The 21,121-nt window shown below is 46.3% G+C and overlaps 1 protein-coding gene across 1 annotated transcript; it reads left to right on the top strand.

Annotated features, from left to right (window-relative positions):
- The first annotated feature begins 222 nt into the window (after window positions 1-222).
- Window positions 223-9,326, top strand: ANKRD63 (ankyrin repeat domain 63). Its single transcript, XM_068253433.1, has one exon. The coding sequence runs from the start codon at window positions 263-265 to the stop codon at window positions 1,169-1,171; it is 909 nt and encodes a 302-aa protein (XP_068109534.1). The 5' UTR covers window positions 223-262; the 3' UTR covers window positions 1,172-9,326.
- Window positions 9,327-21,121: the final 11,795 nt, after the last annotated feature.

The following is a 21,121-nucleotide window of genomic DNA, read 5'->3' on the forward strand; positions in this document are numbered from 1 at the left end:
CGGCACAGCCTCATCTCCCCGGGGAGTTTCGCCCCTCCGGCCACGTGGTGTGCAGCCCCCCTGCTGAACGTCAGTCTGGCCATTAGCTAGGTCCCCCCTTCCTATGTGTGTCACCCTCCCTGCTCTTCCTCACTTGCTCATCATCACTCCAGCCCTCCCCGGCCAGGCGCATCACTGCTCCCCGTTACCATGGCGACCCGGGGCGTATAAAGCCGCGCGGCTCCGGAGGGCCCGGGAGTTCCCTGCACTACACGCCGCCAGCATGCTGCGCCCCCGGGACCTCCGGCGCAGCTCGGGCACCCGCACCTTCCTGGACGCCATGCACGGGGGGAAGGTGCACCTGGCGCGCTTCGTGCTGGACGCCCTGGACCGGAGGATCGTGAACACCCCGGCGGGCGAGCAGAGCCGGACCCCGCTCATGTACGCTGTGTGCCTGCGGGAAGCCGAGCTCCGGAGCCGCTTCGTGCGCCTCTTGCTGGATAAAGGCGCCGATGTGAACAGCCAGGATGACGCGGGACGCACGGCGCTCAGCCTCGCCTGTGAGTTGGGCCACCTGGACGCCGTCAAGCTGCTGGTCCAGTACAGCGCCGACCCGGAGATCCCAGACCGTGCGGGAAACCGGGCGCTCATGTACGCCGCCTCCTGCGGCCGCAGCGCCGAGCTGCTCTTCCTGCTGCGCTCCTACAAACGCTTCGGGCTGCGGCTGGACGCCACCAACCGAGCGGGGGTGTCCGCCCTGGATGCGGCGCGGATCTCCGGCCACTGGGAGTGCATGAGAGCGCTGAGCAGCGCACACAGCCCCGAGTCCCGCAGGGGAGGAGAGGCGCCCGCCGGGCTCCGCAGCCCCAAACCTCTCTCCAGGCAGATGCTGGAACGCCTCGCCCGGCCATTCTCACACCGGAGAGAGGAGGAGGACAGGAGCCCCGGCTCCCCCAGCCATCACTGCTCACTGCGGCTTCCGGAGCCAGGATTACACCGAGCACACAGCTGGGACGGCCCCGCCCGGGGAGCATCATCTGAGTGCAGCAGGCTGCTGCGCCGGGTCACCTCACCCGACTTCTGCCAGGGACTGTCCGGCTACCCTGGAGACCTGAGTGTGTACAGGAGAGACAGCATCTGCAGCCGCAGCCAGCTCATCCTGCCCACCAGCAGACCAGCACTTGCCCTGTGACCCCCTACTCTGCCTGCTGACCCCAGTGCTAGCACTAATCCCCAACACCATCCTGCCCACCAGCACTTGCGCTGTGACCCCCTACTCTGCCTGCTGACCCCAGTGCTAGCACTAACCCCCAACACCATCCTGCCGACCAGCACTTGCGCTGTGACCCCCTACTCTGCCTGCTGACCCCAGTGCCAGCACTAATCCCAACACCATCCTGCCCACCAGCACTTGCCCTGTGACCCCCTACTCTTCCTGCTGACCCCAGTGCTAACACTAACCCCAACACCATCCTGCCCACCAGCAGACCAGCACTTGCCCCGTGACTCCCTACTCTTTCTGCTGACCCCATTGCTAGCACTAACCCCCAACACCATCCTGCCCACCAGCAGACTAACACTTGCCCTGTGACCCCCTACCCTTCCTGCTGACCCCAAACATTATCCTGCCCACCAACACTTGCCCTGTGACCCTCTACCCTTCGTGCTGACTCCAAACACCATCCTGCCCACCAGCAGTTGCCCTGTGACCCCCTATCCTTCCTGATGACCCCAGTACTAGCACTAACCCCATCACCATCCTGCCCACCAGCAGACCAGCACTTGCCCTGTGACCCATCTCGCTATCTGCTGACCCTAGTACTAGCACTAACCCCAACACCATTTTGCCCACCAACCAACAGCCCTGACCCAGTACCACCCCACTCCACATTAATGGGCAAGACCCCCCCTCCTCCTACCAGTAGGCATTGAACTCCATCTTCGTCTGACTTACCAGTAGGTGCCTTTTCCTTCCCCAATCTTCACCCACAAGCACCACTGACCCCCAACATCACCCTGCTCACCAACCAACAGACTAGCACTGATCCAGGTATCCCCCCACACCAACACACCCAGGGGCATTGACCCCGGAATTATCCTATTTGCCAGTGATTCTCCCCCCAGACCACCGTTTCTACCGGGCATTGACCCCAGCATCATCAGCACCTTTTGGCACTTCCCCAGCAACCGATTACACATATCACCTTACCGGAGACTTACTCATAAGCTTCATCTTGTCCAGCAACAGGTCAGTCCTGGCACTAACCTCAGCACCATCCTGGTCTGGCATTAACCTACGTTACCCATCATCACCCAGCACTATTCTGCTGGACAATAAGCCAAATCAGGCACTGACACCCCATCCCCAGCAACTAGCCAAACACATTGGCCTCGATTCATAAAGCATTCCCGCATTCGGAAATGCTGAAAACGGCTCACTTTACCGACCACACAGCAAAATCTGAATTCATAAAGGCTTTTTCCGCATGAAAAGCCGACATTCGCGAGCAGAGTGATAAATCACCGCCTTGCGCGGCGATTATCATAGCAAAAGTAACAAGTAGTCAATTCATAAAGATTAGAGGTAGCGGTATGCGGACGGGTATTACCGCTACCTCTGATGTGTCGAGAAGCGTGCGGAATACAGTGCAGTGAATGGGACAGACCTCCCAAGCAGCTGCAGAGAGAACACTGCACGGAGGGACTCCGCCTGCTTCTCCTGTTTCCGCATGTCTCCCGACAGCCTTACGCCTGCCTACAGCGGAATATCTCCGCACGCCTGTGACAACTAGCAACATTTTTATGAATTACCACCCTGAAGGCGGAAATACCGACAGCGGTGTTTCCCCGCTCCACTTTACCTTACCGACAGCACTTTTATGAATCGAGGCCAAAGTCTCCATTTTCAGCACTATTCCCCAGCAACAGGCTACCCTTGGTAATGACCTGTCTCAATCTTGATGATTATAAATCAGCTTCTTCCCATATACTGAGCTGCCTTCTTCAGGACAGAATCCACAGTACCGAGGAACCTCACAAAAGGCTGTTTCCAATGACTATAAATCAACATTTCTGGAGTCTGTAGAAAGTGACATTGCAGATATTTAGGGAAGTGAGCAGAATAGAAACTGCAATCTGAACAGAAAACTAGAAATGCATATTACCTAATGGAGAGGACTGCCCAATATTCTAACTGTGGCACAGCTGACATTTGGGATGATTGACTGAGAAAAATTGCTTGTATGATGACATCATGATATTAGAAGACAATTGTCAGACATTTGCGTCAGGGTTCCCTGCTGTGCTGCTGACATTATACATAGGAGCCATTCTTTAGCATAATGTTTTTTTGTCCAGTGATTCTGCATACAAAGAAGAACACTGCTGTGAATTATTTCCATATAGCCCCCAACAGGGACTGTATTGGAGATGGTAATAAATGTATAGATCACTTTTTATGACTATGGTAAACAGGTCACTGCCTGCTATTTATCTAGAACACTTGTGATTATCTTAATGAGTTTCAATATTAATGGGTGGCTTGGTGAGTCAGTCTTGTTTCCCAAAGGAATCTTTCTAAACTACCTAACCTAGAAACTAATGTAAACGTTGATAATGTTAGATAAACAGCCTTCAGTCTGTTGAAAATCATATAGAGATTGCATTTTTGGAATTGGTCCGTGAGTCTCAAAGCTTCAGTGCCCAGGCTGTCTTATTTGTAATGTAGTGTAATCAGTGATCTATAATCAATAACTAAGTAACGACGCTATAAAAGTTACAGAATGACCTAGCTTTCTATTCCATCTCATTACATTAAGGACCGCTGCAGCAAAAAAAAATTAAACAGTTACAATGTGACAGAACTGACTTTGGACTAGCCCATCTCCCCATGAGGGATTCTCAAGGTTTTCTTTGCTTGCAAAAGCATTTCCTGAAAGGCAGTTTGACTGGAAAAATATTAAGATACCAGACAGCCTCCCTACTCACTTGTACACTAGTTTGGCAGTTAGGCTTTGCAACTGCCGTTTAGGAAATCCTTTTAAAAAACAAAACCCTGAGAATCTCCCATGAGGAGATGGACTAGTCCATAATCTGTCAGTTTTTAACTGCTTACTTTTTTTCACTGAAGCGGTACTTTAATTTTTGAGAGGTGCAGTTTTGTAAAGAATTACTGGTACTTATCCGTTAGTCGGGTGCATCCGGCAGGTGGCGACAAAACTCCACCAGAGTTACATCTTTCCCTACTATCCATGGCGTCCCGGAGGGGGAATAGTAATTAGCGCCACCTGCCGGATGCGCCCGGCTAACGGATAAGTACCGAATTACTGTAGGGGGCAAATGAGAAAAAGAGTTGAACTTACCTGGGGCTTCTAATGGTCCCCCGCAGACGTTCTGTGCCCGTGCAGCCACTCGCCGATGCACCAGTCCCCGCAGCTGGTTCACTGGCTTGCGCAGTACACTCCTGGGGACGTCAGCAGGAGTGAAGAGAAGGCCACGCCGCCACAGCAAGGCAAAGTGGTTTTGCGAATTTAAAGTCGCAAATTCCAGAAGTAACTGGCAGGGACCGGAGCATTGGCAAGCGGCTGCACGGGCACAGAATGTCTGCGGGGAACCATTAGAAGCCCCAGGTAAGTTCAACTATTTTTTTTTTTTTTTTTCCCGTTTGCCCCTACAGTAATCCTTTAAGCCAGAGTTCCCCCAACCCTTTCCTTAAGGCCCACCAACAGTACATGTTTTGCAGGAAAGCACGCACAATCACAGGTGGGGTTATTCGTGTCTAAGCAGAGCTGATTAACTACCTCTGTGGATTTCTACAAAACATGCACTGTTGGTGGTACTTGAGGACAGGGTTGGGGAACAATGCTTTAAGCAATTTTTTTTTTTTTTCTAACCTGAGATTGTGAGAATTGGATCTCTGCGTGAGATCCTGCCTTATAGTATCACACAGGGGAATCCTTTTATTTGCCTCTCTATTGTAGCCTGACGTGATACCTTTGCCCTGTTTTGGTGATAGTTGTCAGATCTATAGTTAGAAGCAGTCACAACTAGCCAATCGTTATTGGGAGGGTTAGCTGGGGTGGTGGAGTTTGTGTGTGTGTGTGTTGATTTTGTTGATGTGTTGCCTTCTAGACTAGGCTGGTAGTAAGATTGTGTGACTTCTTCACTGTCCGTAAATACTAATATACATAAATAGGTGATATGAGCTTGCTTATTAATTTGGCAGTTGTTTATACAAATAATGCTTTATTGGGTGAAACATGTAATTTTTGTGTGATGTCTATGGTTAATTTAAAGCTACGTACAGATGCTTCCGTTGTCCCCCCAATGTTGATTGTGTGCCTCCCCATCCCCTTTCCCCAGATCAGCACCTTGTTTGTACAGACATCATTCCTAGAACAATTCCTTCCTTGGAAATACAAATGATTGTTTTGGGAGACAGTTATTAAGCCTCTTTATGTAGCTTTAAGCAAGTTTCATTAAGTTTAGATCTAGTGTCAGCTTTGGTTGTAGATGAGAAATTCAGTAAAACTTTAACATGTAGCATAAGATGTGCTGCCAGCAGTGGGTCATATGTGTGATCGAGCAATATGCCATGTTTGCCATTAGTGATGCAAAATTCAACTGTGCAGTTTCTCTTGCTCTACATTGAGCTTTAGGTCTGGGCTGGACAGGACTTGTTACCCATCACTGGCCAGACTGCACAAACTCATGTCAGCTGTGGAGCTGATGATGCGCTGTCTTGCTTTGCGGGGGGGGGGGAGGGGACATCGTAGGGTCGACAAACGGCGCATGTGTGATGTCACACGATGGGCGGGAGAGTGTCGCGAACAATGGGATCAGCATTGGATCAGCGCTGCTGGGGTTGAATAGATGACCCCCCCCAAGGCATTGCTTGCCGTGTGGCCGGCTGCCATACATATGCCTGATTGTAAGCTGAGGCGGTAGTTATCAGCTGGCTCAGCCAACTTAAGTCAGACTTGTGTACAAGGCTTTAGATTAATTTATAGTTTCTGAATTGTCATACAGAATCAGTCTCTTCCTTGTGATGTGCAGAATGACCCTCCTCTGGAGTGATGTTCCAACTGCCACTGGGTCCAAGCATGAGCATAGGGGGAGGGTCATACCACGCCTGTGTTAATTATGCCCCTATGAAAGCAGCTATGCAAATCTCAAAACCCTTCAAGTGACTCGAAGTAAACTAGGCATACTGTAGGAATATACATACAGTAAAAACCTTTGATTGGTTTGAGAGCGCTTTGCTATGCAAGCAAACATTTTTACTAGATATACAAGCAAAAAAGTATACATGTGTCACGTCATCACAACTGAGCCGATAGTTCTTCTCCCTTTGGCGCTGCAGGATTGTACTTAATTGTACTTGATCTGAGTGTAGAGACTGTGCAAAGCCACATTTCCATGAAATCCTCAACAGTAACGGTCATTGGATAAGTTCCTTGTTAAAGCCACATACAAAAGAAAGGTTGGGGCGAGTCAACGAATCAGCCGGGTTTCCATTCATTCTTTTAGGGAAGTTTGCTTTGATATAAGAGGGGTTTGGATTATAAGCTTGTTTCCAGGAACAAATTATGCTCGCAAACCAAGGTTCCACTGTAATTGGAAGTTCCAGAGCAGAGACGGTCTATGAGCTGCTAAGAGTATTAAGTTGATGCAAACGTTTGCAGGTTGGAATTGGACCAATAAAAATCATCAGCTACTGCATTTGACTGGCCCAATTTTGAACGACATAAATCTGCGTGAAATTAACATAAAATGTGCATCAACTGGAAATTATTAGCATCTCATTGACCATCTCTTTTTGGAACAGATATTAAAAGTACGATTTAACAAGCTTCAGACGTAGCTGATTAAAATCTCTGCCCTGTTTGCACAACCTTATCTCTGCCAGGGTGTACAAATCAATCTCCCGTCTTTACTCGCAATTGCAGCTTCGTTGCCTCTACACTCAGCCTTTCAATGACAGCTGAGCTCCGTTAAGGTGGCCATACACTGGTCGATTTGCCATCAGATTCGACCAAAAGATAGATCCCTCTCTGATCGAATCTGATCAGAGAGGGATCGTATGGCCACCTTCTGCAAACAGATTATGAATCGATTTCAGCCTGAAACCGATCACAATCTGTGGAGGAGCTGACGCCCCCCCCTGCATACATTACCTGTTCCGGCCGGCGCGATCCCCTGGTCCACCGGTGTCTTTTTCTCCGCCTGGTCCCGGCATCTTCTCCGCATCGGCTCCCGGGTGGCATCTTCTCCCATCACCTTCCGCATCACACATCCGGCATCCGCGTATAACTTTCTGTCACTCCAGTGACAGCGGAAGTTCAAATAGAGCGCCCTCTATTTGTACTTCCGCTGTCACTGCAGTGAAACAGGAAGTAATGCCGTGATGCAGAAAAGATGGAAGCCGGGAGGTGACAGCGGGACCCGCGGCGGCGGAGCAGGTAATGTATCTCCGCTGTATTGCGTCGGTCGTCGGGCATTCAAACGCGCTATCGACGCACTCCCGACCCGAGAAAAATCTTCCGCACAGATGGATCGACGAAAACGATGGATTTCGGACGGAAATCCATCGTTCTGTCAGCGGTGTGCGCGGCGATTTCACGGCCGTTTCGAGCACTGTGATCGGAACGGCCGTATTTCGGCGGGAAAATCGTTAGGTGTATGGGCCCCTTTAGTCGGTCAGGAGCCAGTGTGATCACTGTGAGCCAATCACGATGACCACAGCGTTAATATAATTTAAAAAAAGGCTGGCTTTAATGAAAACTATGCCCACATTTTTTAAAGGACTTCCTAAACAAACCTCCCCTTAAGGGCGGTTCAATATTTGTGTGGGCTTCTGGGGAGGTATTTACTTATGGAGGTCTGCTTAGTAGCCCCCCTTCTATATCAAGGCCTCCATTTTTTTAATCTCCCCGTGCCGCAGAACGCAGCAATGTCCTAATGTGTGTACGATGCGTGCTGGGTGATCAATGAACTACATCTGACATGTATTGTGCATCTGCAGAAAGCATTGAGACTGACAAAGACTCAGAAAGGCACTGTGGGAATTACAACCAGCGTCAGAGAGATACAGAAGATGGAGGCTTACATATGGTCAGGGCGGCTATGGAGAAGCCCCTGTAGGTACGTAAATGTACGCTGCTCCCCAAAGGCCCACACAATGAACAAACCTCGCTTAGGGGGAGGGTTTGTTTAAGAAGTTTTCCGTACTTTGTAGCACCCTGGTGCTCCGTATACTTTAAGGGGTCCCAGCCGAAAAGTACAGAAAAGGTTCCTATGAACTGAGCTTTCTTGTTTTGTCAGAAAAGCTATATATCGATAGACTCTGTGCAAGAACCAGTAGGGAGATTTGAAGGAGCAAACGGGAAGGACTTCTCCCAGGCACCTTTTGCACCAGTAGTACGTCTGGTTGAAGCTCTGGAACAAACTACCATTTTAACAAGAAATCCATTTAAAGTTTACTTTTCAGCTATTCCTAGAAGGCAACCTCCGATTGTTCACTTTATCACAATATTTTCCATTGTCCAATTTTAGTTGAGAGTCACTGTCAGAGGTGGTTGATGAGATGTAAATATTTTGGGTGGGCATGCAGTTTGGAATTCAGCTAAACAAATGCAGGATCTGCTGGGTTTCTCTGGCTGGATTATAAGCTGCACGCAGACCCAGAATGTTTGCATCTCATCACCCATCTCTGGTCAGCTTGAGCCTTCAACTTTTGCATAACCGCATCAGAGGCCGGGGAGGGGGAAGATTTGACTAAGCCACCACCTCATGGTGTCAGCTATATACTGAGGAGGTGTGAGGTCAGCACTCAGAATAAATCTGAGGTCAGGTGTTTATTACACATACAACACAGGTGTTACGTGTGATCCCTCATAAAATTACCCGATACTGCAAGTTTTTGTTCCACCAGAACTTTGCAGAGGGTGAACTGGTGACCTTGTTATACTAAGGTGCAGATTTGTGGACTGGAAGTTGACCTAATATAATAGCGATATACCAAAGACCTGTAGCATTTTAAGGGGGGGGGGGGGAGATATTTACAGTGCAAAACATTACATATGTAATGTTTAGAACATTTCAAATCACAGCGATGGTATTGTCATAGAACATCACTGTTTGCACCCAGTACAGAAAAGTCCTGGTTATCCAGAACTCTGGCATCCAGCATTCCTCTTCACTCCTGCAGCTGCTTTGCTGCGTCCTCATACGACTCCCCGGCATGTCACCTGAACCTTAACAGGTCACATGACACACTGGGGTTGTGCAGAGGGGACACAGCAAAGCATCTGGGAGATGCAAGACTGATGAAGACTGGCGCACTGGAGGATTTTAAGTCGTTTCCGTTGCATTGTGTGCTGCATTTCATCTTGGGGGGGGGGGGGGGGTGTTACTTTTAGGCCGTTTGCTTAACTTCTCTGTACTGGATGATAGGGACTTTACTTATTACACATGTATGCGATTCCACTGAATTGATATTGGAGAGGATTTATCAGTTCTTTGGTGCCAGAAAACCCAGTTCTCAAAAGAATCTTGCATGCAGCTCACACACCACAACAGCCACACTAAACAGTCACCCACAACTCCTCCACCAACACTAAGGGCAGGTTTCCATTACAAAGTGATGCAAATGCAGCTACGTAGCCGCATCACTTCCGCATCTCCCAATGCGGAAGTGAATTGAGGAGATGGGACGCGGATGCGGCCGTGCGAAAATCTGCAGCATGCTGCAGATTTTCGGATTGCTCCGCACCGCACAACATGCACGCAGTGGAAACTCTTCCACTGGGGTGCATGTGTTTAAGCACACCCGTGGTACTATGCGGCTATGTAGCCGCATCGCACCGCTACTAGTGGAAACGGGCCCTGCCACTGCCCACACTAAGCTGCCGCCTGCAGGTGCATCTGTGCATAACTAAGTATACACTGACACAGCTGTGAGCACATACTACAACAGCTGCACACAACTGCTCCACCCACACTAAGTTGCTGTCCACCAGTGCTTCCAGGCCCATGCATATTTACAACCCTCAGTTAGTATACAGGACTAGGGCAGAACTGGAGCATTGCTAGACATGAGTTGCCCAGGGTCTATACAGTTATGGAGCCTGAGAGTTTCTTTGAGTTGTCTATTAACAAAAGTGGTGCTATTCTTGCTCATAATCCATCCATTAAATATTGGACAGAACTAGGAGCCAGGCAATTTGCTAATAATCACATGATTACAGTAAGAACCAACTACACTTCTAGTGCAGTAAGCTGTATGTATGTGCTGCTGCCTTTTCCTCTGATGAGAGATCAGTAGCCAATGCAGTGTTTACCTCCTTCCTTCCTTAGCTCACGTAAAGAGCCATCACGCCGAATCCTTAAGCAGACCTGTGGGAAAAAAACTAAAGAAAAGTTCAGTTGAGGGAACTCTGGATGATCCACATGTTTTTCCGAACCTCTTCTTTACGGCTGCGCTTTTGGCCATGTACGAGCGGGGCTGCACTGAGCAGGCACTAGTACCGACTGTGGCTGCGCAGTGGTACAAATCTGCCTGTGTGCAAAGAAGGATGCTATGCTTGATCAGCTCATGCTACTGAGCAGGTCTTCGTTGCGCCTGGACAGTTTGTAGCGCTCCTACATGGACAGACGCACAGCCTTAAGAACATATTCAGTAAGCTCTTGTGGAATATGTTTGAATGATCCTAGTACTGGATTGGTGTGGTTAATGAGCATAGGGGAAGCCTCTAGGGTTATCCAGATGCTTTCCTCTACTAAGGTTAAGTATCTTTTACTGTTTTTCTGCTCACAGGTACCCTTTAAGCAATGCAACCCCCATTGAGCAAATGTACGTAGCTTAAGGAATAAGGACCTGAGCTTGGGATAGCTGATGCACAAAACTATTGTAGGGCAATCCAACCTCTTTGTGTAATCCCGCTTGTATAGTGTGTATTTAGTATTTGACAGACATCCTCACATAACCTGGATGTGGCTATTCTGCTTCCTCTAGTTTCTTCTCATTAGAGGTTTGCCTTTCTTTGCAGAATGTTGAGTTTAATGGGGCAGATTACAATATGTAACTCATAGCAATACATGACATTTTTCAGCTATAAAGTGAACTTGTCTCAAGCCTAGTAAGTTGCTGCTGCCATTCATGAGCACTTGGTGCACTCAGATTCATATGACTGTTTTACTTTTATCCATGCTATAAAGAGAAAAATGTGTTGATAGATTAAATGTACACAAACATGGGGGATTCATAATGTATGAAGAAATAAATACATAATTGGTCATAGAGCAGGATTTACTAATGTATTTCCAAGCCTTTCTACTGAGGAAATCAGAAGTGATCTGGGGAACTTGGCTGGAAGAGTAAAATGATTATTTTGTCCCTTCAAAGCATGTGATAGAAACAGAACATGTAATGGAAAACTACTCAGAGGAAACCTTCAGTGAAAACTGATGCTGCATATTTACAGTAAATGATCAGTACTTACAGTAGCATAGATTTTAAATTGAGATGGACATCACTGCTGCATAAGTGTGCCAGCTGCACACTTCCATATCGCCTTGCTTGATCCTTGACCTAAGGTCAGCTGGCCAATAGGGAGGGAGTTCACTGCTGGGGAATGAAACTTGGGCGAACCATAGATCTCAACAGGGTGCACAGACAATTTGGAGATAGCGGGGATATGGGGTAGGCTACTGTATGTGAGTGTGTAGGTATAGATTAGTGTTAAGAGTAGGTAGGTTAGTTAGATAGCGGTAGGTTAGCATATTTAGGCTTCCATAGCAGTAGGTTAGCGTTAGGAGTACGGTAGGTAAGGAGGGTTAGTGGTAAGTTAGTGTTAGTAGTATACATAGGGATGGTGAATATGAGAGGAAGGTTAAGTAAGAATATCGCATTCACCCAGCACCCAAACTTCCCATGCGCCTTTTTTGATGTATGCATTTGCTGGGTTTTCGGGACATATTTCTGGAACAGCCAGTATTTTTTATACAACTGAATATAGCCTTTCATTATACAGTTTATTTATCACATATTGCTCACTTGTACTGCACTTTAGGAACATATAATGCCAGTCCTTGCTGTGGTCAAATATGACCTAATAGTAGACAGTTTTTAATAAATCCAGGCCCGGTATCCAAGATTACTTAAGTTTTCCAATGATGTGTTGCTCAGGACAACCTTAGTAAATCCTCATGTCACAGAATGCTTCCACATTAAGGCTGTAGGAATGTGTATGGCTGATAGAGGTTCTACAGTCCACTGAAGCACAATGTCTATATTGTAACCCAGCTGTACAGTAAAAGGCCTTATATTTATTGCTGTTATACACAGAGATATATTATTCTACCTTGGATATAGTCAAGTTTATCTATTCTGTAACATATATTTTATTATAAATACATTGTTTTCTATAAATATTTATACAATAGAAGCTGTTTACATTTATTTTGTTGTTGATAATTTTGAGTTGTCTTGTAATTCTGGCATACATATTCATAAATAAGACCTTTCATTGTGGCTCATGGCTCAGTTGTACTCAGAATTCATTTTGTTATGTGATCCTTTGATAAACCATAGCCTATTTGTGTAAGGCGGTAAGCCTGCACAGTTGCTGCCAATCGCTGTGAGATCAGGAGAGTTTCCGATGGACTGACGTAAAGCACATCTGGTGATCACCTGGGCTGTGTGGTAAGTCCTTCTTTCTGAAACAATGTCCTCACCAGAACTGGTTCCAGCGGCATGGGGTCCTGAGGCAAAGGTAACTTGGGGAACATGTGGCCCTCTATCTCCCCCTCCCCAGCAAAGTCAGTCTATGGGTCCAGCCCCCATTTAGCCCCCCCCCCTCCCCCAACTGGTTCCTGCAGCGCCTGCATTATGTGTAGCTGCATTGTAATAACTCACCTATATCGACTGATGCTTCATTCAGCTCTGTCTTCAGCCCCCCATCCCCCCCATCTCTTTTCCAGGGGAGCAGTCGGGGGGAGACCCCCTGGGGCATTCAATGGTGTGGAGTGTGCCTAGCGGCATTCGTGGGCTATAGGGCACTTGCCCCCTTTGCTTTATTGGCAGTGCTGACCCTGGGTATCGCTTTATCTACTAGGAAGTGCGAGCGACGGAGCATCACTGCTTCTCTGCCAATTGTATTACTAAAAGTGTTCCCAATAGGGAAAAAAAAAGTATACTTAACCATGAAGAGGAAAGCCTCTGGATTCTGCAGAGGCTTTTCACATCCTGCTTGCTCATACTGTTGCTGATGCAAACCTCCGGAACAGATCCAACAAGAGCTTGCCAGATGTGTTATGGGCCTCACTCCTCTTCATGCACATGTGCGGCCGTACACGCGGGGGTGCAGCACACCTGTGCTCAAGCAGAAAGAGAAGCTTGCTTTTTATTTTCCCCGAGATTACAGAGCACCCCAAATGCATGTGACTAGAACATATTTACTTCACAGCTAACCCTGCCCACCTCCTCCTTGCACTGCTACATTAACTCTTTGTAGCCAGCACTGAAACTACAGCTCATCTCCCTGTTCATGCTCCATGTGTAGAAGAATGATTAACTACTTGCCGACCGCTCCATTGGCGTGAACGTGGCGGCAGCCCCAGGACCACTCCACGCCGATTGTCGTAAATGACCTTCAATGGAGCTAGCAGGAGATCGCGCTAATGTGCGCGCATCTCCGCTTGGAAGGCAGAGCTCCGTGTCACAGACCGCAAGGCCGGTCTGCGGATGGGGTAAATCGATCAGCGTCAGAAATCCTCTCACATGGTCATTTGTTCATCACGAAGGGTAACCTGCGTGCGCAATTTGATGAACTGACTAATGGAGGGAGCGTTCTGCCACTAACGGATTCACCACACACATACAATTCAAAGATCTACCACCAAGCGAGTTACACAGCCCGCTACTGTAATTACTAGGACTTCGAGAACACTCTATTAACCCTTAGTAGTATGCAGGAGCCTGGGTCAGATCGTTATATCTGGGCCGGGTTCTCGCACACGGGTTATAAATGTATACTTCTATTAAACACAGGGTAGCAAGTTCAGGAGAATAGGTACGATTGTGTATGTTCAGCAACAGGTCATAACCGCTAAACGATTTTTTAAAACGTTTAATAACAAAAATGCATTACATACAGTTATATACACCAATTAACATATATACACAAAGCTTAAAAATAAAAGGGAATAAAATCAGAAGGTTCTTACTTAGTTATGCTGAGCAGTCCATTTGAAGAATGAAAAAAAAGAGTCCAGTTTTAAAAGTAGGCATTCAGGTTAAAAGTCCTTGAATCACAGCATGCGGCGGTTCTCAGTGGAACGCATGCTTGGACTTCCCTGGTCGATGAAATTTGGAGAACTGAGGGAGGGGTCCCTCGCAACCAGTTTTGACTGACCTGAGTTTTGGGCTGTCACTACCTGGAAAGTAGGTGTGTTTCAGGCGGGGTTACCTCCTAATCAGCAGGTTGCCGCCCACAGATTCAGAGCAAGAAATGTACCAATTATTAATAATCTGTGTGACTCTGCCCCAGATTGGCGCATCGCAAATCCGAGACTATATTCATAAGCGGCTTGCGACCCTGTATTAAACGAGGCTATACATGCCTAGTCTGTCGCATTCGCTCTACGCAGGCCGGATAAAGTGGTTTCTCTACAGATTCCTGATAGCTAGAAAATTGCAATTTAGGTGACTGATAGAACTGATTTCTAGATATCAGGAAATGTAATTTTTGTCTTGCTGTGCCAAACTTATTTTGAATTATTAATAAAGTAAATGTTCTCTTTGTTTGAAGCTATGAGCTTGGAGGGAAATTCTTATCTTACTTGTTGGATCTAGTTTCCTTGGGGAATGCTGTGCCAGCAACTGGCCCAGCGGGAGGTCTGGCTAGGTGTGAGATTCTTTCCATGTTATCAGGACACTGGGGAATGGGGTGAGGGGCTTGCTTCCCTTTACAAGAGAAAGGAAAGAAATTTTTTGTACATTTACACAGCACTGACAGTAATGGCTGGACCATACGAAAATCGTTGGCGATTGCGCACGACTTTCCGTAATGTTCGTCACACTCCGCTCCACCTTCATTCTCCCAGCGGGGATCGGAGACGGCGAAACCCTGTACAGCGCTGTGATCTAAGGCAGCGCTGTACTAGGGACAGCCGTTTGTAGGCAGGGAAGTGATCGGCTGAAGCCTATGACAGCCGATCACGCTGATTGGCTGGCGGGGGGAGGGAGGAATATAAAATAAATAAAAAAATAAGTACATTTATTCAAAAATTAATAAAGTAAATATTTTTATATATATATATATATATATAAAAAAAACTACTGGGGAGAGACCAGACCTCACCAACAAAGAGCTCTGTTGGTAGGGAGAAAAGGGAGGGGGAATCACTTGTGTGCTGAGTTGTGCGGCCCTGCAGCAAGGCCTTAAAGCTGCAATGGCCCAATTAGTAAAAAATGGCCTGGTTTTTAGGGGGGTTTAACACCGCGGTCCTCAACTGGTTAAATTAACCCTTTCCACCACTTTTCCCAGAAACTTTATAACAGAGCTAAATAAAAGACCAGTGATAAATAGTAAGACTGATGTGGGATGCACATGCTTTTATAAACAGTAAGAAGGGTGAGTAAAGTGTTTAAAGGTTTTCAATCTGGTAAAATGTACTATCACATGCATTAAAAAAGAGCCGATGATTTAGGGGCTTTGAGACACTTTTACATGGGACTGAACTGTACACTCGTTGGCCAGTTAAAGGAATACTATCGATACCCAAGTGTTCTAAAATGACAGTGTGCAAATAATGTCTAAGTAGCTGTGTAAACATTTTCCTACTTTTCATGTTAAACATCAGAGGCAAAAACTGTAATTTATTGAGGGTAGGATTTAGCTATATTGGGACAAATCAATTGCAGAAGGGGTGTCTGCTTCAATGCACAGCCACAGTTGGATATCAGACTACAGAAAGCAAATATCAAACATATCAAACTCTGAAAGCAAAAACAGTATGAAAAGCTGTGACAATTAGTTACATTTCCTCTGCTCTCTTCAGACACTTCAGTCAGAAACACAGGAGCTGCAGCTGTTGGGAGCTCTCTTCTCTGTCACACACAGAGCTACACATAGAGTTAACTGATCATGTGTGAGGGGAATTTCCCCTCTCCTCATGGCTCAGTCAGCTGTCAGTTTTGGCGTCAGTAAAGTTTGAAAGTATTTTGATAACGGTAAACAATGAAGTTGCTACTAAAATGTATACACTAGTACTTAGCAGCACTTCCCAAACAATTCCTGTGTCAATTGAAAAAAATATATGAATCGATAGTATTCCTTTAAGCCTTTCATTATACACATTATATGGCCAGTTAAGCCTCCCAGCTGTAAGCAATAAGCACCTTTCGGCTGCAATTTTGTGTGGCAGCCTTTGTAACGCCATGCTCAAGTGAGACTCCATAAGAAGGCTACTTCTCCAATGCCTGTGCCAAGCGCTAGCAAGCACCCGACCCGTGCATGGGAACAGCTGACAGGCACGGAATTTCAGAGGCTTCCCATGTCTTCAAGGAGACTACTGCCGCTCATGGACCCTCCAAGCCCTTGTACGTAACATTTGGAGGGCCCGCGCTTGGCGCCAGAGGACTGCAAGGGAAGCCTTGATAGGATCCAGAGGCTTCTCTCTTCTTAGGTAAATATCTGATAGTGCCAAAGCTTGGGTACACTTTATGTTTTGGAATATCTTACCGCAGGAAGTAGAGGAAATTCTTTACTTTCATTTAAAAAGGTTTTTTGGACCTTTCTTAAAGTGGACCTGAACTCTTGCACAGGACACAAGGTAAACCGAGAGAAATGCACCCTGGTTTTAGTAGGTAATTAAAAGTGTAACGTTATCTCTCAGCTGTGTCAGCACAGAAATTTGACAGCCCTCGGCAGACGCAGCTGATATGTAAACACAGGATATTAACCCCTTTTCTGCTTCCATGAAAGCAGGAAGTAGACACACTGCAGATTTACGGCAGGTGTTCTGTAATCTGTAACAAATAAATGTTTTTCTTTAATGGTTGTTATGCCATTGCTTATATTTTAGAGCAGAGAGGGAGTACAGGTCTGCTTTAACTTCAAAGAGCATTCAATAAGATGAATCCTTGCCTCACTCAGGGAGATAGTTTGTGAGTTTGAACTGGGTCCGATCCAATTCTTTCTCCTAAGTTTTCTCCTATGTAATGTTTTCACAATACAAATAAAATGCCATTTAAGCCACTAGCAAGCAAGAAAATACTAATACTTTTTGACAGTATTTCTTTCACCTACTATTTGGTAGTTTTTCAATTGCAAAGTGCAAAAGTTATTTTAAAAGATGAAAAATGATCTCGTAGGAGAAAACTTGGGAGAAAAAATGAATTGGATCAAGCCAAATGAATACGTCTTTTTTTACAACCTATGCAACTATCATTTTAACAGAGAAGGGAGTTACAAAACCAAGGCAATAAGGTGCTCTCAATATATTTATCGCAAATAGTATACCAAAACTTACAAATAGGATAGTAAAACAAATTTACTATCCTATGCATTTTTTTTAATCGATAACTAAAAAAAGTAATTTTAAGTTAACCTAAGCCAACCTGGTTTAGGTTAGCCATGACCACCTCTGCTATTAAGTGTCATCTCACTTTCTACCCAGGGCCAGTTTAAGGGGCCCCAGGGCAAACGTAAGCTGGAGGGAAACTCCTTCCCCACCCCCCTGAAGGTTAGGGCCCTTCACCCCCAAGGTTAGTCCACAGACAGAAGAGGTTAGTCCCCAGACAGAAGATGGTGCGACGTGGCTATGGGTCTTTACCAAAACACCCAACAAGAGATAATGGGCTGTTACCCCTAGCGGATAACAGACATTTTTTCTTCCTGCTAGCCACAAATTCATGGCTCTCTGCATTGCACCATCGGAGGCAGGGAGTCCACAGTGAGAGCAGGGCAGGCGCTACCATAGAGGAAGAGGAGGCAGCTGCCCCAGGGCCCCAGAGCTTGTAGGGGCCCCCAGTGGCTACAAGAGGAAAAAAACATTTTCAAATTGCCTTATTGTTTTTGAGAAAATCGATTTTAAAGTTTCAAAGGAAAAAAAATACACATTTAAAAACCTGCCGACTTTAATGGTTGATAGCAAATCCATCTTAAATGCTAGAAATCCTAAATTTACAGGATATGTTAAGGAGATCATTAGGAATAAGAGGAAAAAACTATTTTTCAAAAAGACCTTATAGTTTTTGAGAAAATCGATTTTAAAGTTTAAAAGGAAAAAAGTATACTTTTAAATGCGGTAAATGTCACTTTTAGTAGCAAACCTAACGGTAGTGTAATTTTACATGCATCAAACGAAAGCGCAATAAATTTCCTGACGGGATTTCCAGGGGGTCTATATGCAGCCGCAGCGCTTTGGCCAGGGATCGCTTTACAGCCGCAATATAGCTGTATGAAGAAACTTTTTAACCCCTTGTCCCCCATGCAGGCTGGGGTAGCCAGAATGTGGAGCTCCGACCGATTGGGACTTCACACCCTGACTATACCAGCTGCAAAAAAGGTCCCCTAATGCCGATTTTTGTTCCGGGGTATATATTGGGGGGGCCCCCTAGGTTTATTTTGCCCTGGGGCCCCATTGTTGCTTAAACCGGCCCTGAGTGAGAGGCGGTACAATCATGAGCAGGCCGAGGTCAAGGGCAGTTAGCAGACAAGCAGAAGTCCGGTACAAGCAGGTCTGGCAGTGAGCAGTCAAAAATACCAGTCAGGACAGGCTGGAGTTAATAACAGAAGATCACAAGGATTCATTGAGTGGCCCATGCTTTGCAGATCTGCCTCCTGTTCAGCCTATTAGAAGTATGTTTGCTCACCACTTCTCAGCAGTAAGAAGCTGAGGATTGCATGCTGGTTTTAACAGAACTGGTGGTCCACCTTTCCGTAGTAATAAAGGGAGCTACTATGATAGCTTGCAAGGGCAGGGCTCTCTCCCCTTTTGTGTCTTGTTATTCATTATACATTTTATTCAGCTTGTTACTTTTGTCACTGTCATTACCAATTCTGTATCTGGTATCGATTTTGTCACCAATTATTTATCTATATTGGTGTATTCCATTTGTCTATATTATTATACACCCCATGTTCATTTCTTACATTGTACAGAGCCATGGAATATGTTGGCGCTTAATAAATCAATAATAATAATTATAGCTGACAAGTAAATAAGTAACTTGCATAAACAATACATATTGAACATCACTGTTAGTACATGTGCCTGGTGGGCACCATGGAGAAACACCAAGAAATAAACAGAGCAGTGTACAGTACAGGGCACAGGCAAACAGGGCCCTCCTCAGCTCCTGGGCTGCATACCTACTAATAGAGTTACTATTAAATAAATATAAGGGGCCCCAGTAAAGCCCTCCTTCTCATTCTATTCAGCCCCAGAACAGTGACCACTGTGTTACTGAATAAAGGAGAGAAGATTACAGTACAATGGCTTAGCTGTGTCAAATGTAAAGTAGGAGCACAGGTAACTATAACACAACTGATACACAAAAATAGGTGTGGACAGCAGCAATGAAGTTCACCTTAGGGTGCAGGTTTGCCAAGCATCCTAAATTACTTTGAAATGTTTTTCTCACTAGGGCTTGAAACAGGGCGAAGCTAGAGATTATGTGGCCCCATAGCAAGACTTTTATGGGGCCCTCAGATGTAGGCACTCTTGAGAAATGTCACCTGCCCCTACACTATGGATATATGAGTTAAATGGCAATTTACATTCTCGTGCAATCTACACTGCATATAGTCCATGGGCACTGATAGTCAGAGGGTGGAGGAACACAAGAAAGTTACTAGTGAATACACTAAGTACCACCTGGGCCCCCTGTAATTACTCCCATAGAAACATTAACCTGGATGCTGAGGATAGATATTGTAACAGTCTCCATTAAAACCACTGGGCAGAATAAACAGGGCTGAGTTTACACAAGTGTTCTGTAATCCAGCACCTTCTGCTTCAGCAGTGAGCTGACTTCGCTGTGGCTGTGCTCTTTGCCCCATGCAGAAGGGGTCAGTACCACATTTGTGTGGAACTCGTCTGATTCATTGCTAGGGATGCTGGTTTGTGAGTCCTGCTGCGAGACAGTGATATGACTTGTCTGATCGTCTCCGGCTGGTTCACATTCTGGCGCTGCCGGCTGTTACTAATGTATCCCTATGGGATCATTCTCACTGCAGCGTTTGGATTTGTACAAATCGCAAACGTGCTGCATGTGGTGCTTTTGGGACGATTGCGATGTGATTCTTGTTCTATTGAATGGGAATCACAAATGCAAATCATGTAATTCTGCAATACAAAAACACAATCAGGATGCACAGTTATAATCGGTATTTGCATTCCGAGTGTGAACCAGCCCTCAAGCACATTGTTTAACCTCCCTGGCGGTAAGCCCGAGCTGAGCTCGGGCTATGCCGCGCAGGGGGAGATCTCAGCCCCTGGTGGGGCGATTTTCATTTTGTAAATTGCTGTGCGCGCAGCCAGCACTTTGCTAGCCGCGCGCACAGCTTGATCGCCGCCGCTCTGCGGCGATCGGCCGCACGCAGCGGCTGAAGAGGGCCCCCCCCGCCAGAGCCCTGCGCTGCCCGGATCAATGAGTTCCGGGCAGCGCTATGGGCTGGATCGTGTGTCCCTGACGTCAGGACGTCGGCTGACGTCCATGACGTCATCCCGATCGTCGCCATGGCGACAGGAGAAGCCAAACAGGGGAACGCGTTGTATACGCGTTCCCCTGTTTGCTATTGTTGCCGGCGGCGATCGGACTAGAGGGCCACATGCGCCCTCTAGTGGTGTTTCATGTAGCTACCACTCTGGTAGCTTTACATGAAACTTTAAAAAAAAAAAAAAAAAAAATTGGAATTCTGCAATTTTTGCAGAAAAAATTAACCGCCAAGGAGGTTAATGTACAAGGGTTAGATACATACATGCATAATAATAATAATTTATTGTTTATGGAAGGTTTCAAAAGAGGGTAAAAACCAAGAAGAATGAACTGACCAGTACTTAAACAATAGCCACTGTAGTGGCAAGAAGACAGATCTAATAACATGCAAGAATATTTTAACTTGGAAATAAG

This window comes from Hyperolius riggenbachi, chromosome 9 (assembly GCF_040937935.1).
Source record: "Hyperolius riggenbachi isolate aHypRig1 chromosome 9, aHypRig1.pri, whole genome shotgun sequence".
Lineage (NCBI taxonomy): Eukaryota > Metazoa > Chordata > Amphibia > Anura > Hyperoliidae > Hyperolius > Hyperolius riggenbachi.